Below are 13,285 nucleotides of genomic sequence, written 5' to 3' on the forward strand. Positions count from 1 at the left end.
GGCGCCTCCTCAAGACTCACCTCTTCAAAGCGCACCTGTAGAACTCCTCTGTTTGTATCCTGGGACACTATCACCCTTCATGTAAATGTGCTTTATTTTGCTCTTATCTGCCCCCTATTTTACTGCATTTAATCCTGTACTTCAGAATACTGTAATCTGCCAAGTGTTTAACCTGTAGTACTTTGTATTTAATCACATCCTGATGTAACTATCACTATTTAATCATATCCTGATGTAACTATCACTATTATCTGCTGTATTATTGAATTGTGGTTTGTCACACTTGTACTTTGCTTGAACAAAAGTTATTGTATTTCTTGCTCTTATTGTATTACTTGTATTGTAACACTTGAAATGTATTTGCTTACGATTGTAAGTCGCCCTGGATAAGGGCGTCTGCTAAGAAATAAATAATAATAATAATAAAAAAATAATAATCTCAACATACATGTAAAATGAGCACCAATGTGGGTTTTTTTTGTTTGTTTTTTTAAATCATAGTTCTGTTGTTCAGTAGTTCCTGAAGAAGCCATATACATAACCAGGACTGACATTTGGTTTGGGGTTATGCTTTTGTTCCCTGCTGTAGGACTGTCCGGGTATTTGCGCGTAACCCTGGGTGTCGGTATTTTATCAGCAGCGTTTGCATTGTCAGAGCAGGGGGGGGCGGTGCCGTGTATATGCTTAGCTCTCCGCTGCGCAGATTCCACGGCTCAAAGCTGAATTCTGGCCACAGGTTAGAGAACATTATTAGCGTACCGCCGTGTGTTGGCATCAAGGCTACGCGGTTTGCGCAGTGCTCCCGAAAATGGCGGAGGTGCCGGAGATGCGCTCGGGTTTGGGAAAATGAAGCGGAGGAGAAGCAGTTTCTATTAGTAAAGACCTGGGCTTTCTGTTTGCGGACTTTTAGTCGAGAGCCGCGGTGTTTCCAAGGGTTTTTGGTTCGAGTTACGGTCCCCAAAATGATGAAGCTCAAGTCTAACCAGACCCGGACCTACGACGGGGAGGGCTACAAGAAGCGTGCGGCCTGCTTGTGCTTTAGAAGCGAGAGTGAAGAGGAGGTGAGTCCGGGGATGTCGGGGTGCGACAGGGCCGCCGGGGGGTTGGTACTATAGACGATACATTCGGAGTCAGGAGTGATCAACCGTGATTCGGGGAGAGTGACGGCAGTTTTGGGCTAAATAGACAGTGAAGAAAAACGAGGGGAATGTGTTTGGTCCGGAGAAAGGGAACTGTAAATGTTGAGCGAGCGGAAGGGGTGAAAGCGATACTACCAGTTTGATTTTGTTTTTAAAATCTTCTGTGCGGATCATGTATTACACAGAGCTCGTTGTTTAATAGATGGGTTATTTTTCCAGTGTACCCAATTTCACTGGCAGTATGTAAAGAGATCCTTGGGTCTTGTAGCTAAATAATAACAATTATGTGCAGATGAGCCCTTAGACTCGGACACCCCACTTTTGTAAAAGGAAAGGTCGTTTTTGCATTCTAGGGTTCCAGAATCCAATCCAAATTGTCAGCGAGTTTTTTTGTTTTTTCTTGTAATGTATAAACATAAAGAAGCGTTTTGAGGAGTAATGCTATGTCTGTCCCAGTTTGATTCCCCGGTTAACAGATTATTTTGGGGAAACCCCTTTGCGGTGCTCTCCAGGCAGGTGGTTTATTAAGGTGTCTGTGTCCGCAGGTGTTGCTGGTGAGCAGTAGCCGACACCCGGATAAATGGATCGTTCCCGGAGGGGGGATGGAACCGGATGAGGAACCTAACGTGGCCGCAGTCCGGGAGGTGTGCGAGGAGGTACTACATATTTTACTTGGGATCCCATTCGCTGTCCTGGGGTACACTTTGTGGTCCTGGGGGTGGGCAATAAAACCTTCTTCAGTACTGTACTGGTCTTTTGCTGAAGGCCCCCCCAGAGTGCTTTAAATAAATGACTTGAAGATAAAGTCAACAGATCCCAATGCTTTTTAAGGGCACTTAAAACTTCAATAGCAGGTATAATAGCCAGCCAAATCCTCTTTATCCAAAACGTATACAATGTTTGATTTAAGTAAAAGTTTATGCTGCTGCTGGACGCTAAAGTTTGTCATATCATGTTCTACAAATAGTACGCACAAAAGGGGTTCTGTACGTTAGTCTAACGTGGAGTGATTAGACCCATAAGGGAGCTGCGGCTTGAGAACTAATAATTGTTAAGGACAAGAGTTGAACTCCACTGCCATAATCCTAGCAGAAGTCTGACTCTGTAACCAAAAAGCCTGTCCTTCCTTTCTGGCTCATTCCAGCAGTGGTTACCCCCTGCGAGCAGCAGCCCCCTGACACCTATCCCGCTGTGAAGAGTGTAATTTAAGCCCCCAAATTTCAGCAGGATGCCTGGCAGTTCCCCAGCATAAAGGACTGCTGTTGCACTTATTTAACCAGAACATAACCAGTAAACAGCAGTGTCCTGGAGCTCGGGTTACAGACACTTGTTGGGTACAGTGTAAAGGGTGCGAAATTGAGATGGACCACTGCCCTTTATACTGACTGGATGGTCCCTAATGATCATAACACAAACACGCAAACCATTTTCAGCAGGGTAACCAACCCTCTAGGGGCTGGCAGACTGGAATATAAGGGGACAGGGTTCCTTCAAGGGTCTATAAAGTACAACAGGTTGAAGCTTCACAGATACCTTGCTTTACTTTACAAAGGGAAGGGGGGGGGGGGGGGGCAGTAAGGCAGGTAGACAATCTTAGTGAATTGTACTAGTGATTTTGAATAGCCTGGACAAGATATGATGCAGTAAACCATTCATAATGTTGTAAGGCTGGGGTGATGCCTTCTTTTTCACCATCAATGCATGGATCCATCGACATCCTTAAAAAGACACCCAAACTAACAGAAGTATTACATTTAGAGCTACTGATAATAGTACTGAATAGCTACTTGAAAACTATTGCATACATTAAATTACATCAGATTATGCACATCTCCCCTCAAAAATATCGGATCTATTGAATAATAAGACAAGTAAATCCATGTAACGGATGGTTCATCTTCAATAACTTGTGTACAAAACGTAGTCCAAAGTATCTTGGTGTCTTTTTTCTTTTTTCTTTTTGTAAAGAAGTAAGATCACATCCACTATTTGCTTTTAAAGAGGAACACTGGGGACTGGCATGGCTAGGATGCTTTTGGAAATCGATTTTTGCTGTTTTTTCCAAGAAAGGGTGTTTGATGTTTGATCCCCTAGAGCGGAGGTGTTTGTTTACGTGGACAAACCGATCAAAGTAAAGGCTAGCTCTGTTTTCTTTTTAGTAGGTACACTGCACGTACTACCTCCACTTTTTTGGGGTCAATAAACTATTCAGTTGTGACCCGGGTAGCAACAGATACACTAACTTTGGCCTCTATTAGGAAATCTAAGTTGCATAAAACAGGGATCAACAAAATAAACTACTGGGAGTGGTATAACCTCTCCATCTGGCTCCTTTTAGTTTACTCAGGTGGAAACGACGTGACAAATTGCACACAAGTCCCTGTCGTACACTTTTCACTACAGGAGACCCATGCCAGAAACTTGTGAAAGCATTGTGGCACTGCATGTTCGAGATCCAAAAATAAAATGAACCCCAATACAGTTCCTTACCCCAATGAAGACTCCCGCGCAGGACTGAATCAAGCAGCTACACCTCAACTCTTGATAAGGATGGGAAGAGGTTTGGAAATGCTCAGTCAAAACTCCAGCAGGCAGAGGAATCAGGGTCAAAAGTAACACCAAAACAAAAAGGATGCACAGGCTTGACTATTGATGGTGATCAAACAATACGATGGATCGATGCATCACCCTGACCTTAATGCTTTAACTGCGTTGTGCGTGAATATTGGGACAAATATTTGATCAATATATTTTTATTTTATTTTTTAATATATACAATGGTTATGTTTAAGCAAAATTGTAAACGTGTAAACGCCAAAGCACTGGCCTCATTCTCCCTCCTCTGAGCGACCCTGTGTGTGTTATCTAGTCCCCTGTATTTGACGTGGATGGCTATCTGTGCTTGTGAGGTTAGAGGTCATGTGCTAGCTGGGAATCCTGCCAGACTCGCTACAGAAGGGGAGTCGGGTATGTTCTACGTGTGGAGATCTCGCTGTGCCTTTCTCGCTGTGTTTCTTTCCCCACCATTTCTTTCTGTCATTCTTTAATTTCAACCTCCTGACCTCCTTTACCCCCGCCCCCCTCTACAAAATGTAATTTCTTTAGCCCTCTGCGGTCCTTTAGTCTCATTGTACCCCCTACCCTGCTTTACCAATCTGTGACACCTTCAGCTAGACACAAAGAGGGGGTGTTAAACTTTATTAATAGACTGAAATGTGAACCCGAAGGGGCTGTGTCTCCTGTGACGCCAGCCTGGTCTAAAACGAGCCCTTTCACCCCACCCCCAAAATATCTCCAGGGTGTGAGTTAAGGTAGGTAAGGTTACTGCCTCGTTTATACATACATACATACATGCATGCATAAAGGCATGTATAATCTTTTGCCACTTTTTGCTGTACTGTGCTTTAGAGGGCAAATCTTTATTGCCATCTTATTGGAGGTTTGTAGGCGTGTGATATAAAGATAAATACTACAAGTTTATGTAATATATTTTGGTGGTATCTAACTACCGCAACAGACCCTATAGTTATTGTAATGCATAGCTTTGTGGGAGCAAGAGGTAAAGATATCCTTCTAAACCATCTTGAATAGGCTCCTTCTTTGTCTTTCATTCTCTCTCCATGTGATACTCAAAGCTAAACTCCTCTCACCATGGCCCAGTTTCCATGGTAATAGACTAGCCCCCCCCCTGCCAATTACAGGACGGCAAGTCACCTGACTCCCTTTTATATTCTTTAGATGGCGTTTGTTCAGTCTGTCTGGGATGAAAGAGCGCAGTGTCTGCACCGAGAAACAATGCCATTGGGTTTCACAGGCATCCAGTTTGCCTCTGTGGTATTCTTAAAAAATATTTGTAAGATAAACACTTGGATGTATTGGGTTAGGTGTATCGAAATTCAAATTTCTGTTGAAATGGCCATCTTGAGCTAAGCCACCTACAGCGTTGGTGACTTTATATTAAATATCAGCCATCTGTGCTGCAATTTGAGATTCCTTTTTTTGGAGGAAGGAAAACTGAGATGCTTGGAATCGCAACATGTAATTTACACTTAACAAGCCTCCTAATGCTTCACTTTTGTATAATTACATACCAAATGAAAACACGTGTCTGTACTTGTGCACTTCACCTGTGCTCGCTCTTTAATTATTATAATTTCATATGTATATTATTATGTAGTTAACAGTAACAGTGATTCGTGCTGTTGGATTAGATCCGTGGTGGTTTAAAATGTTCTAATTTATAAATCATTTCTTCACAGGCTGGTGTGAAAGGGACATTAGGACGATTAGTAGGTGTTTTTGAGGTGAGCTTGATTTCTCTGTTCTGATTGTTTTAAAGACACTTTGCAACGCAATAACCTGTGGAGATTCTCAAATTCCTGAATCGCAGGGTCTATAAGAGAAGTGTTTAACGTCTCTATGTAACATACAGTGGTAAACATTTTTAATTCTCTCTAGAACCGTGACAGGAAACACAGAACGTACGTCTATGTTCTTGTAGTAACGGAGGTTCTGAAAGACTGGGAGGACTCTGTAAATATTGGTAAGTTTGTCTACAGGTTCACCTTGTGTTCATCACTCCCTGTGCCTCTTTCACACAACATTTAATGAGTGGTTGTTTTATTCACCTGTGAAGTGTAAAACTAGTCCACTGTTTGAACAGCAGTCGAGTGCAGCGTCAGAAGCTGTATTTCTGTTAGATTACTGGAAATAGAATCTCTTTTAACACCTTTCGTGAAACGACACTCCACTCATCCCATTATAGGAACTGTAAACCGTGCAGGAGATTTAAAATGTGTACAGAACCAATTGCAGAAGATGGGTGGTGGTGTCTTTGCAGATTGATGCCATTCAGGTGCGCATTCAGGCCTATTTGTTTCTAAGTAAGCTTGGTTCAGCTGTAAACAAAGTGTATGTCAAAAGGGGCCTTGTTTGTACTCCTTGTTTGCTCACCCTGTGCTTCCTCTTCTGTTGACAGGGAGAAAAAGGGAATGGTTTAAAATAGACGATGCCATAAAAGTGCTGCAGTGTCACAAGCCGGTGCAGGCCTCGTACTTTGAAGCTTTCCAGCAAGACTGTCTGACCAGTAACGGGACGCCGCTGGTAGCCACGCTAGCCGGGGAAATAGCCCCCGCCTACAGCATCAACCAGAGCTCTGTCTCTGGGATCAGATAACTAACATGCACAACAACTCCGGCTCTTGTTCGTTCTTCTGTCTTTTTTTTTTTTTTTTTTTAACTGTTTGCCTTGCCAGCCTGGCACACTCGAAGTTGGGTGATGATGACGACACTTTGTAAATGTGAATTTTTTTTTTTTTTCTTTCTTGGTGTTGCATGAAAGACCCCCAGCCCCTTACCCCCTGCCCCACCTTACCGCCTGAATTGGAAGTAATTTAATGCAAGAGCTACGTTTCTACTGTTGTGGTGATGTATGAGTATATGCATAGTTCTGATCAAAGCTACGAAGGCTCGTTGTCTTTTTTGTTATTTTTATTGTTATTCCTGTCCTGATTAGAGATCTGTTGCTGGGTGGAAGGCGTGGATACTGCATGCACTGTGCGGGCACAATTCGCATCGAAACGTCTGTCGGTTAGGAGCACTTAAGCTCACAGTCCCGTGATTTGCCTGCACCTCCAAAGGACTGAGCTTACAGCTCTTGCTTCTACATTTTTTAAAGGGGATTAACCCCTAATGGCTACTTCACCAGTTAACCCAGCTGTGTGACAGGATGGCATGTGGGCAAATGGGCAATACCCTGTCCATGGTTCTGTATGAGTTTGCACCTAGGCTACACAACCAGGCCATCTGCCCCGAGTGTACATACTTGTGTAATGCGTGGGACTGCTAAAATATAGAAATCAGAAGGGAGGTAGGAGGGTTTGGCAGTGGCCTATAACCAGAGATGAAGGTTTTCAGAGATCTGTATTCAGACTCTTTTTTTTTTTTTTTTTCCTGTGTAAATCTGGTCTTAAAACATGTGTTTCGCTTCAGACTACGTTGCTCCAACACCCGAGGTATACATTTTGCATTCTTTCTTTCTTCGCGCTTTCAGATTTTGTATTATTAATCTTTAGTCTCGTCCTCCTATTGAACATATCGGAAACTCTTGACACTGGCCAATGTCTGCTAGTTTCACAGACCAAGATTAGCATTGATGTTGAACTACATGATGTTACCTTAGGTAAAATGGTCCCAGATTAGTGCTAATTGGGGTCTGTGAAACTAGCTGTGAATGTTGCACCTTTGTGTTCATAAAACCGCTGATGCTAAAGTTATTTTTGAAACCCCTTGCTTGCCCAACGGAAACCTTTTGCTTTTAAGTAAGGATTTGTATTACCAGGATAAAAGAACTAGGGGGGGAGTGATAGATTTTTTCCCCCATTTTCTGTGAAGTGAAAGTATCAGCAGTGACTTTGTCAGTGAAACAGTATTGATTGAATTTGTTTACCCCTCGTTTATAAAGATGTAGTAATGCTATGATTTACAGGCGCTTTTTTGGTTTGCTTTCCCTTCTAAACAAAACACTGGACTTTGTAGATGAGGCAGATTTTGGAAGTCACTTTTTTGGACTCAATAAAATTCTTCTCATTTCCCCCCTTTAATTCAGATCTTTCGAGTCTTTCGTGTAATTGAATCCGCATCCCTTCCAAGCGTCTAAGTAGTTGCTTGATTAAAATAAATCGATCCTGTTTCTAACTAAATACGGAACAAACCACTTTTTTATTTTTTTTTTATTTGATTTATTATATATTTTTTTATTTATTTTTTGGCAAACAAGTTAAAGCCAAATTGCATTATCTGCCTTTGTTGTGGGAGGTGGAGCAGCAATTGGCTTGATACTGTGAAAATAGAGCAGCCGTAAGTAACAAGGTGTAAGTGTTCAATGTTAATTTTCTCTAGTTCAGTACTGGGGGAGGAGGGGGGGTGTTTTCTCACATGTTTTAGGTGGTACGTTTTCATAGAACTTTCTTGTGAGCCGGGTGGTGCGTCTTTAGTACCCTGATCTGTTTTGCACCCATCTCTTTATCAATCCCCCTGTTCTAAGGTTGGGTCTTTCCTCGACTGTACAGCTGTACCATTTCTGAACTGTACAGCGCTGCACTGTCACGGACAGACAAATACCATTGAAAGACCCGGCATCTTCTCCCAGCCCATCTCCTCTGCTCACACGCACTTTAAAGGGAAGAAGTGTGTTCAGATTTAAATCTTGGAATACCCAGAATTGGTGACAAAAATGATCGTTTTTTTGGAGAAATGGCAACAGGGTTCGTTTTTATGTCAGAATGCTGAAAATACTGTACTGTATAATAAACATTTGCGTGAGATGCATTGGATGCTACTGTTTCTGTGCAAAGTTTGTGCTAATGATATATCTATCTATAGACAGATAGATAGATAGATAATAGTCCCTTCTGATCTGCTTTTGCTCAGCTTTTCTATTCCCTGATGTATTCCAGCTACAGCAGCCTGTGCTTGGAGATGTTGATATCCTGCAGCCTGTGCTTGGAGATGTTGAGATCCTGCATACCCACATTCTGTGATTCTGTTAATCGTATATATGTAATTGGGGGTGATGGGGGGCTTTCCTGTGAGATTTGAGTGAACAGATGGAACTAGCACAATGGATGTAAGCATCGCTCCATATTCAGTGAAAGAAGAGAATGTGTAATTGTGTAAGATGCAGTCCATTAGTGAACAGAGAGCTGGTCCTTGTAAAGAGGGAGCTCTTCAGATTTAAAGCGACGCAGTGAGAGAATGGTCTGAATTGTCAGTTTGTCTTGATATCGAGCGGGTCAATTCCCATTTCGTGCAAGATCTGACCTAGAATTGTTTTCCCCAAACGTATAATTAGGAATCAAATGCATATTTAAATACTTAGAAATTGGCTTCCCCAAGATACAAATCTTAGACTTGCGCATTCTTTTTTTGTATTGAATTGGAAGTGTCTCTGCTTAAAAAAAATTTCCTTGGGAAACAACAAAGCTGCTTATTTTTGCTTATTTTTTAAAATTTGAAAGCTGTACAAATATTGGGCTTTTTCTAATATAAAGAAATTCAGCACTGTAAGATTGTGTAGTTAGGGATGGGTTCGCTTGAGTGCCTCTCTTGGATGTAGTTTGGTTGCCAGGAATTGTGAGCTGCCAACACTGGCCTGCCTGCAGGAATCTGTGCCTATCTCCTCTCTTAGTAATGGAGGCGGTGGAACGCTGTAAATCTTTGCACTGTAACTCCCAAATAGGTGCCATTGATAAGACAACAAACCCCAGTCACGTTTTTTGGAGAAATGGTAGCTGACTTTGGTGTTGTGAGGTTTTCACGCAGCAGAGAGACTGCTATTCTTCTGAAGCTGCTTCTGCTCGTAAATATTAAACCAGTTATTACTGTAGTTCCTTATTTTAACAGGAGGTTGTAAAATTAAAATAGAACCCCCCCCCCATCGCATAGCAATTTTGAGCCATTCCAGATGTTTTCGATGAACATCACAGCACCAGGAAGGGCTCATACTCTTGTGCTGGGGGAGTTTTATTACTGTCCTCGAAGCAGGCAATCCCATCTTGTCCTGTAAGCACAGACCTTCCAGCTCCAGTAGTGTTCAGCTTTGCAGTAGATATTAAAACCTTTGGCGGAATTTAAGAAAATAATGCTGTGGTGGTAGGCTGTGAGCACCAGGTGTGTTTTTGAACACGTGTGTGGGGAGTTTTGATGGCTTAACACCCTTGCAAGTGGGAACATGCTGATCAGTTATGATTTTTTTTTTTCTCCATCAAATTAAAATTAGAGAAGGGTGGGATAGATCAAACACCTTTTTTTTTTTTTTTGTCTTCAGATGATTGGCAGGTAGTATTAATTTGCACTGTGGATTGCCACAGATTTTTTTAGTAGGTAGAGTTATTGCACAAAAACTGCTACGTTGTTAAAATGTCTGTGGCACCTGTCGACGTTTTCTTAAATAGTGAAAATACTATTGTGGGTATGGAAAAAAAAAAAAAGCATTAGGTAAATCAAATCTTCTCTTCAGTGTAACTTGACGGTGCCTCGCTTATGTTTTGTAACATTCTAATGCCAATATAAAGAGGTAGTGACTTTGTCGGCCGTGCTCTGTATACCAGAGTTTGCACCCACTCTTCTCTCAATGTAATGGTAGAATTTGCTGAGTGTGTGTATGTGGCTGAGAAGCTGCATTCAAAATGCTGTGTTCGCTGCAACCTGGAGAACAGCCTATGAGTAATGAGTTAAATACAATCACTTTTTTTTTTTTTTAATGTTCAGTGTCGCTCTATGGTAAGAACGAAAACGGTTGATGGTTTTTGTTGAGCATTTGAGTATTTAAGAATTTGGTCGCTCCATGGTGCAGTTAGTTTGAAAAGTGAGACACGTTCTCGAAACCCCAAGACCAGAGAAGTGTGAGGTAGACTGAACTGTCTGACAGAGAAAAATATCTGTAACCTAATGAATTGTTATAACAATGATGACAACTTGATGTTCTGACTTAGCCCTTGTTTCTGTTTGATGATCTAGGCTCATTACAATCCTGTATATAATGCTGCTTCTCCTGTGTAAAGCCTTAGTTGGATGAGGTGACTGTCTTTTTAAGGATTAACTTGTAATACCTGGTGTGCTGTTAAGAAATTCAAGAAAGGAGTGTAAGGGATCATCTCAAAAGTTAACGCAACTGGCCTAGTAACCTCCTATGTACCCAGTTCCTTTATGAAAGTGCACTGAAAAAGGACTTATTTAATAGTGCTCTCTCCCATGAGTGTAGTACTAAATGCCTTCGCCTAACATATTCATGAAAAATACTATCTACACAGTATTCTGATTTAGTAGTGGTGGCGGTCATGCACCAAAGGAGTGTGGGCAAAGAAGTGGATAAAACAAAGAACCAGTGTTGTGTGATCCTGCCACTCCCAGCAGCTGTGCTGTGTACGAGGTCAAAGTATAATATCCAGTTTGATAGTCTTTTAAAAAAAAAAAAAAAAAAAAAAGGCTTTTAACAGCCGTGCCAGAAAAGCATTTTTAGATTTTGTGTTGCAAGTATCAGTACGTTGTTTGAATTCAGAAGGGCTGGTTGATGACATTTTGAGATGGTCCCTTAGCGTCAAGATTGTTCTACCCTGTCCACACCCCTGGGTCGGTTTCATATTCTGCTTGAGAGAGTGCCTGTCACTGGAAAGCGTCTCATTAATGTTTGTTTTCTATTGGAGATTATGGAATTAGCAAGTACGTGCTTGAGGAGAAACTGAAGATTGTAATATAAATGTGCCAACAAATAAAAACACCAGTATTTCACAAAACATGGGAGTCTCGTCTCATTCCTGGGAACAGGGCCTTGTGGTTTTCAGCTTGGGAGAGTTGGGTACTGTGTGTAAAACAATTAATGGGAGGTATCACAAAGACGGCCGGAGTGGGTGGCGTCAGACCAGATGCAGGAAATAAAACAACAGAGAGGTGTGGTTTGGTGAAGCTGAGCGAATGCTTTCGCTCAGCATTTAATAACAGAACAGAAAATAAAAGGTTTGAACCACAAAAACACAGGACACGGCACTTTAGGCCAAAATAAAACAGATAAACAAAACAGACTATACAGACAAACGGACACGGACAGACACACAAACACGGTGAGTGAAATAACTATCAATTTACTTTATTTTACTCTTCTCCACACCCGTTCTCCACTCACCGAACACCCAACCACCAGTGAGTGAAAACATGCAGCTTTTATGCAGTTGTACCGAGATTCGATTGCTAGTCAATCATTCAATTGGAATCTCGGTACAACTGCACGTGAATTAATTAAAGTGCAATTCCCCGTGCTCACATATTATTACTTTTTACTTGCACGTGATGTGATGTGCCATCCCCGTGCCTAAATACAAATACACAATTTACACACACGTGAAACACAGACCCGCTTATATCCCGTGTACCAATGCCTATACACCAACATTTACACACAACACGTAACATACACAGGGGGGCACTTTGCCACAGAGGACTTTGAATTTATTGAAAGCAGCCTTCCTTCCTCAATGGGTTCCTTTAACGTAGGTAAAGTAATCCAAGACAAGGGATAATCTGTGAAAGCACCTGTTAATGATTACTTGCATTTAATATCGGGGAAACTCTTGTGAAAGCTTTTTTTTTTGGGGGGGGGAGTGTGAAATGAAAGCAGGCAATGCACATCAGAGTAATAGAGTAGATGATTCAAAACAAATATCTTACAATGACCAGAGGAGCCTGTTAAATAAATACAAAAACAAAAGTGAATTCTAGAATGGTAAAAGCACTCCTGCTGTATGCAACTCCAGGGGAAGAAATCAAACCAAAGATCCTCACTCCAACTGTGCTGAGCTTGCATAAAAACAATGGATACCACTGATAAGAGGGAGCACATGAAAATGACCTTTAAACTTTCTTGGAAATGTGGATGGTGCTGAACACGAGAAGCCAATTGCATTCTAAAAGGATCACTGCTGTCCATGAAAGGGATGGTTTAGCTTATTAATGAATTGATATGGTCTAGAACAGAGAAGCATCCAGTAAAAGTTAATAATGCATAAGTCCATGGATAAAAAGACCTGACTAAATCCATGTCTTGCAAAGAAATTAACCCACAGATATTTCCCCTTGAACAAAGCACATTTATAGTTTCTTCTTAGGAGAAACTAAATTAATTGTTCAATGAAACAAAGCTATACATTTAAACAGACTGGAGTACAAGTCAGTCTTAACCATGGTAAGTACAGATGCACCGCTTCTGTACATCCGTCCAGACATTGGTCTTGCTGCACCATCTGCTGGCCAGGGGTGGTAACTGCAGTACGAACATACAGTATTTCAATAAAAAAATAAAAAATAAAAAAAAACTTCATTGGTTCACATTCAATATTTTTTAAAGCATTATTTTACCAAACAGCTCAGTTTTTGCTGAATACGCGAGTTCAAATGTGTTACCAATTACTGTACTTCAATATAATAATCTGCGATATGTACTTGCATACGTCAATAGTATGCAATAACTTCACATTACAATTGCTTTAAAATATTCTCCTAGAGCTTCACCTTCTAGATATTTTGATCTAATGATGGAGTCGTTTTTTTTCCAGACTGGTAGAACTGAACAGTTTTCCTGACTGCTCGATCCCA

The 13,285-nt window shown here is 41.3% G+C and overlaps 1 protein-coding gene across 1 annotated transcript; it reads left to right on the top strand.

Annotated features, from left to right (window-relative positions):
* The first annotated feature begins 668 nt into the window (after positions 1–668).
* LOC117426938 (diphosphoinositol polyphosphate phosphohydrolase 1) lies at positions 669–11,433 on the top strand. Its single transcript, XM_034911404.2, has 5 exons — positions 669–1,061; positions 1,685–1,795; positions 5,399–5,443; positions 5,598–5,682; positions 6,118–11,433. Exons 1-5 carry the CDS (start codon positions 681–683, stop codon positions 6,312–6,314), a joined length of 819 nt encoding a protein of 272 aa, XP_034767295.2. The 5' UTR covers positions 669–680; the 3' UTR covers positions 6,315–11,433.
* The last annotated feature ends 1,852 nt before the right edge of the window (positions 11,434–13,285 follow it).

The sequence above is a fragment of the Acipenser ruthenus genome, chromosome 30 (genome assembly GCF_902713425.1).
Source record: "Acipenser ruthenus chromosome 30, fAciRut3.2 maternal haplotype, whole genome shotgun sequence".
Taxonomy (NCBI): Eukaryota; Metazoa; Chordata; class Actinopteri; order Acipenseriformes; family Acipenseridae; genus Acipenser; species Acipenser ruthenus.

What these genes read in the sequence shown, in the direction of transcription:
- LOC117426938 (XM_034911404.2), top strand. Translation starts at nt 681, where the DNA reads ATGCTTAGCTCTCCGCTGCGCAGATTCCACGGCTCAAAGCTGAATTCT. An exon ending in TCCGGGAGGTGTGCGAGGAG is followed by an intron (nt 1,796 to 5,398) that starts GTACTACATATT and finishes ATTTCTTCACAG; the next exon opens with GCTGGTGTGAAAGGGACATT. An exon ending in GGAGGACTCTGTAAATATTG is followed by an intron (nt 5,683 to 6,117) that starts GTAAGTTTGTCT and finishes TTCTGTTGACAG; the next exon opens with GGAGAAAAAGGGAATGGTTT.